Source organism: Channa argus, chromosome 14 (genome assembly GCF_033026475.1).
Source record: "Channa argus isolate prfri chromosome 14, Channa argus male v1.0, whole genome shotgun sequence".
In the NCBI taxonomy this organism is placed as follows: Eukaryota; Metazoa; Chordata; class Actinopteri; order Anabantiformes; family Channidae; genus Channa; species Channa argus.
In genome coordinates, this window is record NC_090210.1 from 10,461,078 (window position 1) to 10,477,087 (window position 16,010).

General features: G+C 38.3%; 2 protein-coding genes across 5 annotated transcripts; one reads left to right on the plus strand and one right to left on the minus strand.

Annotated features, from left to right (window-relative positions):
• The first annotated feature begins 1,836 nt into the window (after nt 1–1,836).
• LOC137098607 (homeobox protein Mohawk-like) lies at nt 1,837–8,345 on the plus strand. 4 transcript variants are annotated; one of them, XM_067475021.1, is made up of 7 exons: nt 1,837–2,481; nt 2,781–2,940; nt 3,035–3,188; nt 3,363–3,698; nt 6,918–7,021; nt 7,362–7,395; nt 7,676–7,895. In XM_067475021.1, exons 1-7 carry the CDS (start codon nt 2,309–2,311, stop codon nt 7,750–7,752), a joined length of 1,038 nt encoding a protein of 345 aa, XP_067331122.1. In that variant the 5' UTR covers nt 1,837–2,308; the 3' UTR covers nt 7,753–7,895. The 4 variants fall into 4 exon arrangements, with proteins under 4 accessions (XP_067331122.1, XP_067331121.1, XP_067331120.1 ...); XM_067475020.1 differs by lacking the exon at nt 6,918–7,021 and having other exon boundaries at nt 1,865–2,481; nt 7,368–7,395; nt 7,676–8,345; XM_067475019.1 differs by lacking the exon at nt 6,918–7,021 and having other exon boundaries at nt 1,878–2,481; nt 7,676–8,345.
• Nucleotides 8,346–10,219: 1,874 nt separating this feature from the next.
• Nucleotides 10,220–14,850, minus strand: LOC137098608 (ras-related protein Rab-18-B). Its single transcript, XM_067475023.1, has 7 exons — nt 14,635–14,850; nt 14,142–14,197; nt 13,959–14,020; nt 13,267–13,339; nt 12,679–12,797; nt 12,398–12,464; nt 10,220–11,757 (listed from the first exon to the last, which is right to left on the minus strand). Exons 1-7 carry the CDS (start codon nt 14,700–14,702, stop codon nt 11,585–11,587), a joined length of 618 nt encoding a protein of 205 aa, XP_067331124.1. The 5' UTR covers nt 14,703–14,850; the 3' UTR covers nt 10,220–11,584.
• Between the last annotated feature and the right edge of the window lie 1,160 nt (nt 14,851–16,010).

Consider the following 16,010-nt stretch of genomic DNA (forward strand, 5'->3'; position numbering starts at 1 on the left):
AATCAAGTGAAAAGTTTTAAAAAAATTATTAACTATTTTATGAGAATTGTATCTGCTTTGATTTTGATGTTCACTACTGCTTTTCTGACAGTATCTGTGCTTTTACACACTTATTCTAAGACAGCGGTTCAAATAAACAAGGAAATAATTAGAAAATAAAAATGAAACTCTCTCATGATGATTAACAACAATCATGAATGAATGATTAAAAAATAAAAAGCAGTATGACTGACCTTATCAGTCATTAAGTAAGCTCCCTTCTCCCTCTTCCTCCTTCCTTGTAGCAGCAACAGTCTGAGACTACTATGACATTTGTATGTGCCACGCCCATGCAATACTTACATCATATGACAACATATGCCAAAGTATATCCGTAGAGGATTTTATGTATTTTTATTATTTGCAATATTACTTTTATCTTTTCCGTCAGCTACAGTAGACTTTAGGTTGATGACAGCCGAGTATTACAAAACAAATCACAGGCACTTAAACACTTCATAGAGCTGAGGAGAGAGTCCTGTGATGATTCTCTGTAGGTTTGTCAATAGGTAACAGCATGGAGAGTGTGAATCCTTCATTTCAGTCTACTGAATTAACTAAATTAGCATTTTTGCAGTATTCAATTTTGACCAAAGTTACTTCTTCAGCATAAATTAAAGTTTATAATAGTCAATTGAGAACTGACTTCCAGCAAACTCTGCTTGATGTCTGGTCCTTTGGGTAAGCCTGGAGTTTGTGAACCTGCAGACACGCATACACATATACGAGTGCCAAACTATACAAACAAAAAGAGATATATCTCCTAGCACTGTGTTTTTTTTACAGGTCTCCTGGCTTCTGAATGTAGGTGTGTTTCCAGCTAATATCAACAGTTGAGCCAGTGAACATATCACAGAGGGACAAGAGTAAATGGTGTGTGATAGCATGTAGCATTCTCCAACCACTGCGGAGGAATGCGAGCTAGGAATTTACTGCACCTAACGGGGATGCTTCTGGTCCATGTGTTTTTCAGCTTTCAAACCATTAAAACTGAGCCTCCCCACTGATACTGCTGAATTACAGACAGCGATGAGACTTAAAGTCCTTTAATTTGTTTAACAGTTGAACAAGTGCTGCTTGGATTTTAGTCTTAACCTTCAAAAGTTTAAACTCTGGGCAGGATAAAATGCATTTTATCACATATGTTTGCTTAAAGTTTATTAAGTTATGATCTTGTTTGGCAAAATCATTACAGTGAATCCAAACAGTCTTACATAAGAATGTAGATGTCAAGAGGAAAAACATACGTGGATGACAGTTAGGGTTAAGCCCCAGTGCCCATTTGTTGTTACACTAATGACAACCCTGAGCTTCTGTCAGACCTGATTTTCCTAATTGTTCACAGTCCCTGTTCCTCCAAAATCAGAGACAAACACTGACAAATTTGAGCATCATTATTGGATTATCCCTGCTTACCCTGCAGACAGTGCAAAAGATGCACAGTTCTGACAATGAGCTGCACATGATCATGCACGTACAGAGTTAAACATCTGTGAATTATACGTGTACATTGGCTGAGGATTATCTAGACTATGGTCACTTTCATTTTCCAGTGTTTTTGTTGCCTTCATTATGAGCCAATTTGTTCTGAAATCCATTTTTAACTCTGCAGGATTCAATGCCTAACACGGGGCACAGTTCTGTGGTATCCGCGGTTATTAGCAACCGTGTAATTACGCCCATAAATTTCCAGAATCCCTGGTAAAATATGTGTTATTATTTGCTGACCTGATTTTTGTCAAAACCTCAAGATCCACGAGAATCACATGCCTCATGTAGAAAATATGAGCACACGTCCAACTGCTTAACACAACCTACAGTCACACCAGACAGAATCTCACTCGTACATTCAGCGACCACATTTGCTGATATTCTTACATGTGCAGTATTTTTCAGATCGAGGGGTGCTACCACTGCTGCTGCTCAGCAAGCTTCTCTTTCACAGATCTCTGCAGAGAATGATTGGGCGAGGGAGAGCCAATAGGCAACAGAGCAGCAGGTTATTTGAACTCTTCTGACGGAGCTCTACTAAACCAGACAACATCCTCTGACTTTTCAAACATTTTTCTGTCTGTCATCATCTGTCTGCTCAGTCACTGCTCCTGTGTGCAGACAAAGAAGAGCAAGGGACACTTTTAAATGCTTTTTATACATTTACCAAGTGTATCCAGGATGGAAATCTACTACTTCCATTTACATCTGGTAGTGTACTGATGCACCTGTCATCGAGGAAAAGTCGTTGCTTTTAAGACTGAACGAAGTTACTGTGATGAAGTCCGATACTCTGATTCACTTGGGGGATAACAGAGGAGCAGAGGAGAGGAGCAGATTGAACTGTGTAGACTTACCTCACACCAGTTTAACAGAGGGACAGAACACAGACCTGCTGCGACGCCAGCAGACCACTGAAAACAGTTCTCCTATAAAGTACAGAAGATATGGGTATGCCAGCTTTTACAGTTTTTATGGCATGATGTGGTTGCAGTTTGTATTGTAGCTGTAATGCAGTTATAGTTTCCTCAAAATAGCATTTTCACTATTTTAGTGCAAATGCTAGTTTTACTAATTTTACTAATTTTACTAGTTCTCTAGTTTTACTAATATACATACAGCTGATTTGTTCTTTAATGTTCTTTAGTCGTGGAAGATAAATTTATTATTTTTTTTTTTTACATCATAGTCCCAACAAAGGCAGTGTAGTGGACTTTGTCAATCTATTAGGTGATTGTTGACTCCTCCAGGTCTCGTTTGGGTGGGGTCAAAGCTCGCCACAAGAGACAGGTGCTTCAGGACATGGCTCGGCCCCTGAAACACTGGCTGTACAAACACCGTGACAACCCCTACCCCACCAAGACTGAGAAGGTCCTTCTAGCCCTGGGATCACATATGACACTAGTGCAGGTGAGATGAGCAAAAAGCAGTGATGGAGGAATTAAGAATGTTGATATTGGGATTAGTGACTTGAGATGCCCTATAACATGTGACATCTGTACAGGTTTCCAACTGGTTTGCAAATGCCCGGCGGCGGCTGAAGAACACAGTGAGACAGCCAGACCTGAGCTGGGCCCTGAGGATCAAACTTTATAATAAATACATCCAGGGAAACGCTGAACGGCTGAGTGTGTGCAGTGATGACACTAACTCAGATGGTGAGGGCTACACTTCAGTTGTGTTTTTAAGTTTATTACTGTTGCTTGTTTTAGATAATAAAAGGACAAAGAAAAAAAATCCAATTTAAATCTTTGCCCACTAAAACAACAGTTTTTATCATATTTTATACATGAGCTATTGAAATGAGAGTTGTTTCGTTTCCTTTGTTACAGATGAGTGTCCCCTACAAAATCCTATCAGCCAGTCAAACTTTGGCAGGTCATCTTCACATAAAAATGTGCTTGAGAAACAGGGCAGCGTCCTCGCCATGGGCGACTCTGCCAACAGTGACGACAGCACGTTGCCTCCATCCAAATATAAAAGCAGTTTACTCAATCGGTATCTGAACGACACCCTCCGACACATGATGGCGACAAAGGCAGATGGTGTCACTTCGGGCTGCAAGAGGAGGAGCCACTCTGAATCGTTCAGCTCCAACGAATGTGACCGAGATGTTGTCTCTCCAGCATCCTCCTATGAAACCGAGGCCAACTTTGTCTACCACATGGGTGAGAGATAACAGCTTTGTCTCGGTAGTGAAGAATCATCAAAAATTGCACTTAGAATGTGGGTGATCAATATCACAACATGGCAACCCAGCATTATGCAAAATATACTTACCATTAAGTAAAAACGACACAGAAGATGAGGAATAGAAAAGACAGCATTCATTGTCCTTAAAATCAATTAAACATTTTATATTTTCATAAACAACAACACTTGTTAACTGTGGATTTAGGTTGAATGTCGAGTAAAATGAGTTTAATTAGTCCACTTCTCCTTAGTTCATTTTAAACACACCACAGTGCACAGTAAAAGAAGATGAGAACGAACAGAAACTTCCACATGGCTCCTCATAGCTCCCTGACATTAATAAATCTCTGCCAATCCATGCAAAGTCACAAGCTTAATAAGATAAAAATTTTAACTTAAACCAAAACTACTTGGTAGTTTGACACCTGGGTATCGTTTTAGAGCTAAAGGAAGCACAGCACACTGACAACCCTCAAATCCACTAGCGTATAGGAGCCAAAACCTCAACAAATATTACTAATAAAGACTCATGCAGATGCTGAAATCCCTCATTTTAAAATTGGACGGAGCTTGTGCTGGCTGCTGCGCTACACCACAAATATCATTTCCATATAGTAGAATGTGCCATTTGTTCCGCTTCAGCTTCTTGCCATGGTGGAAATGTCCAGTCCAGTCTCAAGGACAATTACAGAATGTCTGAGACTTTATTCTTCCTAGGGTGAGAAGAAGAAGAAACCTCAGCCAAAACATAGAAACGCAGCAGTCAGTCAGTGAAGCACAGAAGACGTCTTGTAGAGCGACTGTCAGAGCTGCCACTCAGCTGTGAGACAACACAGAGCGAGATCACTAATGTCCATTTGGCTTTTCCCATTAGCTTTGTTTCCTTGGTTTATGCGTGCTTTGGCAGTCTGCTTCTCCCCACTGTCACTTTCCTACTCAAAAACAATCTAATTTACATTACATTATAGGAGCTGTGAAAAGATATGTGGAACCAATTTTTCTCTTAAACACAAATCAAAGTTCCATTCTAAACTTAAACAAGGCATGTTTTAAAGTTACTTTACAGTTTGTTTCCTGGCAAATAAAAAATAAAGCCTAGTTCCTGTCTAAAGCAGGTAATGTAATGGATTATTTTATAGTTTTTGATGAGGCTTGACTCACTTTAAGCTGAGATTGACCAACGGAGAGGTAACTGGAGGAATAAGTGAAAGATAATTCATAAGTTAAACAGGAATAGCAGGCCAGGCTAATTGTCTGTGCTAAAACTATATGCAAATATGATTACAAACATTTCAATTTGTGTATAAATTTAACAATAATAATACAAGAATATTTATTTGGCAAATTAATTGTTTGAGAGTAAAAATGAAAAAAACTGGTCTTAGCCAGGGTAGATATTATATTTTTTTATATATTGTATTATTATTATTATTATATATCCTGCTCTGCTGTGCTCTTCACCACCCTTCAGGTATTAGTCTTTATTACATTACAATAAATAAGAACGTTGCAAAACATTCAAGTAGAAGTCACTGAAAATGTTTACTGGAGAGAAGTGCGAGTCTTACTCAAACACATTTAGAAATGAATATGTCTAGAGTTCACAGGAGTGTCTGTTTGCAAACAAAGATGGATGGCAGACTATCAACCCAAGAAGAATGTAATAGATGTTAGTTGGAAATTTTACATTTTGGAAGATAATGGACAATAAGATGAATAGGGTTATCCAGAAAGAGTATTAACTATGGTATTTGACAACTTCTATCAAAGGTCAAAAGTCGACCTTCTTGTTGGCACTCTCTGATCTTTGTTTGCAGCCAGGCGCCTCTCGCCTGGTTTTCCAGGTGGATAAACCAGGCTAGCTGTTTACTTCTTTGTGTTAAGCTAAGCTAATTGTTTGCCGCGTTTACTTCATGTTTGCCACACAGACAAGCGCAATATCCATTTCACAGACTTATTTCTAAAAATCTCAAACTATTCCCGCCAGACACTTTTATTGTATCCCTGCTGATCATATTAAGGGTATTTAAACCCTGTGCAGCTCCTCTGTGGAGGCAAAGTGGAAAGTCAAGCTGCCAAATTCATCAGTGCCATTAACACGTTTATACCCTGCCCAGGAGATGGCTGCAACAGTCAGCAAACCTCCACTAATAACGGATACTTCTACACAGAGTCTTACAGGAACACTTTAAACATTTCGCTCTGAAGTCCCACAGACAGTAAAAGTCCTATGAAGTACTACATGTTATTGGTTTTACAGTGCAGGAATGTACGTGTGTTTACACTGTAAAATGTATTACTCGAATCAAGTTCAGTATTTCCCAAAAAAGGCTGGAGGGTCATAAATGTGACTAGAATCATGTTTTATTGGACACAGAGCAGCAAAAAAAAAAACATTTCTGGACAAACGCCTGGCCGTGTTTTCCACCCATTTTGTTTCAAATAAAAACATGCGTGCTGAGAGAGTCTCTTGTTCTCAGATACATACAGTCTCCACACTGAAGGTGTTACATTATGTTTTCAGTGAATAGCCCAGTGACACACATGTGACTGAAAGTCAATGACTTTAGGCCATGTGGTGATTTAAACTCACATTAATATAAATATCAATAAAGCAGTAAGCAGCTTCATCACCCTTGTAAAATTCCCTTGTAACAGATCTCTGTTGTAAACCTGAGCCTCAGAGGTAAAACGGGCTGTTTCTTGGTAGCAAATACAACAGGAGTACTGCAGGACTTTCTTGGCAAAGCGGGTTATAGCTAAAGACAGAAATGCTTAGGGACATTCAGTAGCAAAAAAGAATAAAGCAGCAAAATGATTTACTATCAACAAGAAGTTGCTTTTGGCTTCAGCATGGCTGAAGAAATCAGAGATGGGGATGTTTCGGGCTGTTAACATTGAAAGACTGTGTTTCACAGTGGGCCTCTAATTTCCCTGGCTATTGCTCTCTGAAGAAAAATAGGTTTTGACCAGCTTATATCTGCTCCAATGAAAAATGGTCAAAGTCCAAAACTGAAAGGGAAAAAATGTTCTTCATACAATACACACTTATGCACAGACCACAAGCAGAAATTATCCAAGCAATATAATATTACTCCAAAGTCTTATTTATTCTGCTCCTGCTTCTGAAATAGTCATGTTCATTTCAGGTCAATGTGAGCTAAAAGCAAGCCTGACCCTTCCGTTTTCCACAGATGAATGCTTTCATAAGACACTCCCCTGCCCTTTCAGTGCCATAGCTAGGGAAAGATGGAGATGTGCAGGGACACTTTGGGGTTTCTCTGGACCAATTTTGCAGGTGCGAGCAGAGCTTTCAAAACCTCAAAACAGAGCATCTGTCCCCGTGACACGATGCAGATATGAGATTGTTTATTTTTCCCCCTCACAAAACCTCAAGAGAAACTGCACATTTATTTTGGCTAAAGTAGCTGAACCCAGACAGACGGCTGCACTTCACTGAGTCAAGCTTTTCTGGCACTGTAAAACACACCCAGGGAGAATAATATATATCACTTACATAAAGTCATGTTGCCTAAACCCTAATCCAGATAGCCCTGTAAATATTCTGTTCTCATTTTCTCTGCTATCATGTAAACTGATTTGTAGGATTTTGGGGTCTTTTTTCTACTCTTTTGCAGATACAGTGGACTATAACTCTACTAAATGTAACAGGTAAGTGTCATTATTCATTGCTAAATGTGCGACAAAAATTTGCTGCTGCACTTTTCAACTTGAAAAGTAACACGACTAATCTCACTTGGCAGTTGTTATGGAACTGAAACTACACCTCTAATTCATCCATATTATTGTGGCTTTATATCAAGAGGAGACATCCAAGCAAATGAACTATTTCTACTTTTCAGTTCTAATTTGGCTCTGCAGTTTTGTTCCTGGTTAATTTAGCAGGAGGTTCAATGATACTAACATTTTCTATTATATTGTACATTCACAGGAACCAGCAGCAGGATCGAGGCCAACAGAGACAAGACGACCAAGGCTGGAGGGAGATTCACGCTGCAGTGGCTCTGACCAACCTGGCCCAAGGGCAGACCTGCACAGGAAACCAGAGCGGTGTAACGGTTCCCAATGTTGCCACAGTAAAGAGCAGCACCCGGGAGCCTTTCTCCTTATCGAGGACCGCTATAATAGACAGGGTGTGTGTCACAGGGCCCCACTCTGCTTTGAGACAGAGCTGCACCACAGGGCCCACTCTCACCAGCCGCATCATCCAGAAGTCTTCTCATATCTCTGAGGTCCAGACTGTCAAAGTGGCGCTGGCAAACAGCGTGTAGGCAATAAACACATGCGTCTAGTCTAAGCACATCATTCCATATAGGAATACCAGATGCTTAAGTGCCTCACAATATATGTACAGCCTGAGATCATTATTTTGTAATGCTGATAAACTTTGACATTTTTAATGGTCTTTATATTTTAAAATGGAAAAACTAACCTAACACGTTTGTTTTTTGTTTTTTTTATCTCCTGCTTTTTCTGAGTTTCTTATGTCCTCTGGTTGCCATCTGTTGCAGTAAGTTATATTAACTTCCACGAGACTGGATTATCATCCAATGCTAAAGTGTGACAGCAGCTATTTGAATAAACCCAATGTGAAATTGTTTGACCAGTCACTGGCCTTCAATCATTGCTTTGAACTGGCTGGACCTGCGTAGTTACGTTTTACTGAATTGCATTTGGTTTTAGTTTTCATGTGCGCAATTGTAAGTCTCTCAGTTTCATTACATCCCTTCAGATTGACTTTAAAGCTTGTTATTGTGGACAGAAGGTTGCCATACTGAGATGAGGAGGAAGACAGGGGCCTAATAATCCACTAAAGGAAAGCAGCGACAGATCAACTTTAGTACATTTTAATTCTGTTTTAGTTAATCAAAGAAACACGATGGACAAAGTTAAAAATAGGAGCCACATTGTTATTTGCTGATAGAAACCTATTGCTCCTATAATCAGTCTTATTATAAAAATTAACTATGAAGTGTAAGGGTTGTTTGAATCCACAGAGAATCATCACCTGAGTGCGTTTACAGAGCGTTACAATACATTTACATACAATACCTTTTGGTATTCTCGCCCGTTTTTTTTACCACATTGGCAGCTTGTGGCCGAACCTGCATGGGACCAAACGCATACACACAACCTCAGCAACAGGCTAGTGAATCATTTAGCAGCCTCAGGAATGATTATAGCCAAACAAATTGTGTACTGGACTGTGGACTCCAGCGTGCTTTTCCTGTGACCAGTAAGTGTCTGCTGTGAAAAGATGTTTTTAATGTGCAGTTCATGAACAAACTTGATATATTCACTTGAAATCTTAAGGATAATTAGTGGCATATAGTCAGTCTTTGGTTTACAAATTGTTTCAGCTGCCTCCAAAAATCATTTAGTGAAGGTTTAAAATAGCTCTAATCAATATTTTCTGTTTTCAATTGAACATGTCATAACTTGTATGTTACAAGGGTCTCTCATATTAATAGTACAATGGAGAATCACTACCTGACTGCTTCTTCCCTAGTTTTAAATACATTTGTTGGGCATTTTTATTTTGTGATTTACCTATATAGCCCAAAACTTACCCTGACCAACAATCCTGATGTGAAAGCATTCAATCCTGAAAAACCTTTTGACTGCACATGATTTGCATGACACTAAATAATAATAATTAGCACAGACAAGAGAGGGAAGTATTTAGATCAGGCGTTAGCCAGTGGAGAACAAAAGTTTAACTGAAAAAAGAGTGAATACCTTTACATGTGACAATTAAGTTGCCAGAAACACCACCTTACATGAATGCTACGTTTGCTCCTCATTTTCTGGGTGTGTCAGTACCAGTTTGCTCTACCATATTACCTGGTTAATATTTAAGTGTTACCTGATGTTTCCTAAAAACTAACATTGCAATTGCAAATGTAATGTAATGAAATAACACCCTCACAAGAACAGCATGGTATCTGCTTTTCTGAGGAACAAAATGCATCTTGAACATCTTTTATGATAGGTGAAGCACACACCTGTTATTTGTTTTGATGTTAAAACCTTAATTTCATTCAAGATTAGAGCCTAGGAACTTTCTGACCTCAATCCAGGGTCAACTGCCAAAAATTTTCCCATACGGGAAATAAAGAGGCCGCATTAGACTGCAGAGAGGTTTGTGGGGAGCGTCCTGTTCCATCTGGGGACATCCTAACACCAAACATAAGCTTGTAATCACATAGGGCCCTCTGGGACTCTTTTAGAAAACATGATTAACAAGATTTTTCCACTTGAGTCCCAGTTTTTGGTCTGTTTTTGTGCAAGGAATGTTTTCGGTCTTGCATGTATGCATGTCTTGCATGACAGGCGAGTCATCAACAAAGTATTATGGAAAGAGCACCTCATCCCTGTTTCCACTGTAAACCTGCTTTTGATTAAGAGGCCGTTTACACAACATGGAGACTTAATGGCAGCTCTCAAATGGCGATAAACAATTGTTAATCTTGAGTGATGGCATCTCAAGGTTGTCATTTATTTCAGCTTGAAACAATACAACCATTACTTGACTGTGACTGCAGCAACTGTCATTCTATATTAAGGCAGATATCAATTTACATATTGTTGTATACGATTCAAATAGAAGCACAGCAGAAGCTATATGAAAAAGTACAGGGATAAAAGTGGGATCAGAACTCAAACAAACAACAACTACAAATCAAATTGAAAGCAAAGCTTGAAAAAAAAAAAAAGCTCTTAGGAATGATCTCATACTGTGTGAGAAATGCCTTAAGTAAGTCAGTGGGACATTATATGGATCACAACACACACAAAATGCAAAATACATGTGAAAATTTAACCTTACAGGACCAAGTTGAACCTAAATACAGGTAGTCAAAAACAATGACCTCAGTTAAAAGAGCACATTTTATTGCAAGAACTCCCAATACTGTAAACCTTCACCTCTGAAAGTTAGGGCCCAGATAAGAACGACAAAAAAGATTGTTAATCTTCTCTTATAATTATAAGGAGGAAAAACCTTGCTTCAATTGAAAGTATCAATGTATTCCTATGCACATGATTCGATGGAAATCCCCATCAAATTAACAATAATTAGGCTAACAGTAAAAATAAACCGGTGTCAGCAACAGGGACCTGCGGTGATATGTCTTCTTTCTTCATTGCAGAATTCACACTGCTCTGGTGGGGGTGGAGGAACAGATGCTTAATAGATGTCAACACAAAACAAGTCTCTTCCTCCACTATGCTCAACCCAAGTGATGTGGTATGCGTTAGATAAAGCTTGCAAGTATATTATGTGTAGACCATTTTGTACTTGAGACAGATGTAGACGTTAAAAGCTCACACAGCAGAAATCAGGGAAAGCTTTTTTCCTGAATCAAAGAGACTTCTATACTTATTAGAATTCATCATTTTGACAATGTATGTAATACAACATACAAATTGGTTCGTGTTATAGGCACTACACCTTTAACTTGATACCCTAATGTAAAACAGAATCACAGTTTCCAAAATGATAAATTCAAACTAGACATGTACCCACATGACATCAGTATACTTGCTTAAGCTAATTTAAAACATTGTACTTCTTTAGACAAGGCTATTTTTGCTTCATCCTTTCATTCGTGTTTTAAACAACTTGTAGTGACATTTGACAGATGATGGTTGAAAAAGAAGTGTGCAAACAGCAAAGTCAATTTGACCAAAGTAACTACTTAAACTTTTTTTTCTTAAAAAAAAAAAAAGAAAGAAAAGTACTGATTCACTTCCACCTCTCCCTCTCTTTCTGCCATTTTCTCTCTGGTATGGGCCCGTAGTCATTTGTTTCAGGGTGGTGCTTTTGTGTTGTCCAACTTCAGGATACAGAACAGTATCCTCCACATGCCCTGCCACTGGCCTGGTCCTGATCACCAAAACGGACCTTCTGACCTTGGCTTTCACTCTCCCAAAGCCCTGGAGTTTGAAGGATCTTCTCCACAAGCTCCTCAAAGGCACATTGGACTCCATCTTTGGTCTTTGCACTGGCCTCTGTACAAATAAAATGTCAGACAAAAGTACAAATCAATTTGTTCTGTTAAATCTAAAACAGAAAAACCCCTCTTCATTTTGAAAACATTTAATTACTAAGATTCTTTCCCCCAAATATCCATGTGTCAACAAATATGACAAAAAGTATGAAAGGACTTCATATAAAACATAAAATAAAAACATCAGGGATAAAAACATCATCACATCATGAAATCGTCTTGCTCAGCCCTTCTTAAAAACCCTTCATTTAGCCTTTCTAAAATGGAAACTGCACAGATATGTAACCTAATTTCCATAAGAGGGGCAGATGGCAATCAGGAACACGTGTAGACACAGATTTGACAAATGAAACCCCCCTAGATTTTTATCATAATGCAGTTCCTCTGGAGTGGCTGCATCTTTTAGTGCAGCACTGGCATAGACTCAAAAGCCCCAATGCAATATAAACAATGCAATAAACCTAAACTAAATGCACGAATTACTTACTGATGTCTTGCTTTGCTCAAACTATGCAAATACAGTCAAAACTTCCAAATAGAGTATAGTAAATTTTAAGTGCTGTGCCTCACATTTTATGGGTCTAGTAGCTTAAATGACTAGGTCTGATCACATCTGATTTCACTTTAACATGGATACGTACCAATAAAAAGCATAGAGTGTTTCCTTGCAAATTTCAAGCCTTCGTTTCTGTCCACTTCATGGTCATCCTGAAAACCAAATGAACAACCTATGTAATTTTTTATATGTGGAATACACATGCTAAAGTTATAAGTATTTTTATATTGTTCAACACGTGGAGTAAAATGCAAAGCAAACCCATGGCTGTTTTACAAAATCCTTCTGAATATTTTTTTAAAAGTGTAATGTGGCAAATACTGCCAGCAATGCAAGATCTTGTAAGTGTAATTTGAAGTGACTGACCTTATCAATTTTGTTTCCAACCAGCATCTTCACAATATCATTACGTGTTGTGTACGTTTCCAGTTCATTCAGCCAGTTTTCAAGCTTCGTAAAAGTTTCACGCTTTGTGACATCGTATACTAAAAGGAGAGAATCTGAATCAATCTGCAGTGTCTTTACATTTACATTTACATTTAGTCATTTAGCAGACGCTTTTATCCAAAGCGACTTACAAGTGAGGTACAAGGCAAGCAAAAATCTAAGTCACAGTTTACAGTTGCATCCTGCTAACATTTGATGGCATTTAACGGTTTATATCTGCTGGCAAATCATTTACATTTTAGTTAAGAAGGTTGTGCCAATTTCCATGACACCAAAATTACAAGCAAACAATAAGCAAGGAGCGACTGAGAATTTCCTGGGATGTCAGATGAATGTACATGTAAAATGAAATGTTATGAAAACACACACACACACACACACACACACACACACACACACACACACACACACACACACACACACACACACAAATACAAATCTGAAGAAATGTTATGATCTAGGTTTTGTGTCAAACATGATGTAACTTTGTAAAGCTGAACTGTTTACCAAGTATGACTCCCTGTGCACCACGGTAGTAGCTGGGTGTCAGGGTGCGAAACCTCTCCTGTCCTGCCGTGTCCTGCAAAAGTAAAGAGAGCAAAAGAATCCATGACACAACATTTTGGATAGCAAGAGGTACACTAGTCAACTCTGTGTTCACAATAAGTCAGCAAGGTCTCAGGACCGTTCCAGTGTGAACTGGATATTCCTGAGTACTTCTTACAGGATTTCTGGGTGTTAGGAAATTTTGCTTGAGAGACTTATCCACAATTCATAAACGTTTCTTCTGTGGACTGGGCCTAACTTTCAGGGACAATGTTGCAGCTTCAACCCACAATGCTTAGAAGTAAACGTTTTTATGGAATATCTAAAAACAATAAGTTGTCTGAGCAAAGTGCTTAGACAAATAATAGACAAAAAAATACTTCTAATGGTGGTTAACATCTCTGTTTATAATATAGGCAAATCGTATATCTCCTTTACTGCACAACCAATGCAAAGATAATTGTGCCATTTTGTCAATTTACTTTACTAGGAAAATGTTGCCTGGACTTAAATGTACATAAGGAATATACAGGCACTATATAACAACCTGATGTGATTTGTGATCCTAGCTGCGCAATGTCACCATCTTGTGGAGAAAGTACTGTACTTCACCATGTTTTTATCTGGAACTATAAAGTGGCTTAAAGACCTACCCAAATGGCGAGCTTTGCTTTGTTTCCATCTATGGAGAGTGTCTTTACTTTGAAGTCCACACCTGATCAGTCAAAAGAGAGAGAGGTGGATAAAAGCGGGGTTTAAATGCATTTTAATTATAAAATAGTTTAGATTGATAGTTGTATATATTTCAAGGTACAAGTGAAATATATGCCTGATACCTATCGTGGCTGACAGGTCTGGATCAAAGGTATCGTCTGTGAACCTCAAGAGGAGACTGGAACAAAGATATGTAAATAAGCAGTGCATAACGCAACATTTATTTTTATTTATTTTTTGTTAGCTGGCTAAAGGTTCTACTAAGCGTTTCCTGTCTGTCATAAAAGATCATGGAATCAGAACCTAAGGGTTTTGCTGTTGATCCTGACTGTGACTTAAGAGCATCATATCTGTAGGTTACATCTAAACAGCAAAAGGCAAGTAAAACATTCCGTAAGAAGATTTAGAAATGCATATGTAACGTTTTATTTCTTCTCAATTGGGATTTGTTAGCAGTAGCGATTTGTATGAAACAGGTAGAAAATGGACGACAACACTGCCAGTTATTTGTAACAGCTGCTGAGCAGTGAGAAATAAACTTCGCCTACACTGTCAACATTCACAACAAGCTAACTAACGCTAGCTTCTATGCGTAGCTATTAGCTAACTACAAACCTGGATTTTCCAACTCCACTTTCGCCAATAATTAACAGTTTCAGAGTAGTCAGAACGTCGTCATCCATATTCCTACAGCGGCTAGTATGACTTCTACTTGGTAAGACAATTGTTTACGAGTTTATGGCAGGTTTTTACAGCACCAGGCGAATAGCAACTCTGGTGACAGCTATTCGCGCAACTTCCGTCCAACGTACGACGACTGACGTCACGAAGGTTCAAGAGGGCCTAGCTGGAGACAATGTGGTGGACTGGTCACCTCAACAAGAAGTGGCAGGAAGTTCTTCCCTTTTCCGGAAGTAGCTAGTAAATTTCGGCAAGAAGTTGTTTTTTTCTTCCCTTTTCTGCACAATGTTACCTAAATACGTTTTTAAGTAAATACAATAGTATTTTTGCCTCCCCTCAGCCCCTTAAAAAAACTATTTATTTTAAATCGTTTTAGAAATTTTAAAATCAAACTTTTTCCCATTGAAAACTTTATTTAAATAGGAGATTACAACAAATTAATCATTAATCAAATGTGCAGGTTTACAGTTTTCCAATTTGTAACATTTAAGACTTCTCACCATTACAGTGTTTAGAAAACTAAACACTTGCTAGTGGGGTTTCATGTTTCCTAATAAAATTGTTATTGCTGGGGTTAATTCACATGTAATAGCAGTATTCACATTTTTCAAGCTGAATCTCAACATTCTGCGAGTTATTCTCCACATTCCCACTGTGCGGCCAAACAGATGGGGTTGAGAAATATGTGCACAACATATTAAGAAATCCTTCATCAAAACTAATGGTCTTAGGCCTGGGTAGATCATCAGCTTTCATCAGATTACCAACCTTTGGCCTTGTAGTGTTTTGAATACTTTTTATGTTTTGATTGTGTTGAAGATACATAACAAATTGACAATTATCTTCTTATCAAGCGTTCCTTACTCCCAGTTGTAGAGGTATTCAAGTATTCGTTTGAGTGAAGAAAAAAAAAAGACCAGTCAGAGGTGGATATAAGTTCTAAAAGTCTTTTAACTTATATTTTGCACACAGGTTTTTACAAGCTTACTCCCTATAGCATGTCCTTTTCAGCCTCCAATCTGTTCGTGCCCTTACGCTCTGCAACACTCCAACAATCACTTTAAAAACGTGTACACAAAAAGTTAATGGACAATGCCAAACAGTCTTATTCTGAAGGTTGCCGATATTAAAAGAATTCTCTTAACATTACTTAATAAAATTCAGCAAAAACAAATGCTCAGTAACATTTTATTGCAAAATCAATATTACACATTTAACACTGAACATGTTTTCAAATTAGTGTTAATATAGTTTTGTAATATCTCTTTCAGTAACCAAAAAGGTCACTGTCACTATTTGATAAGACTGGA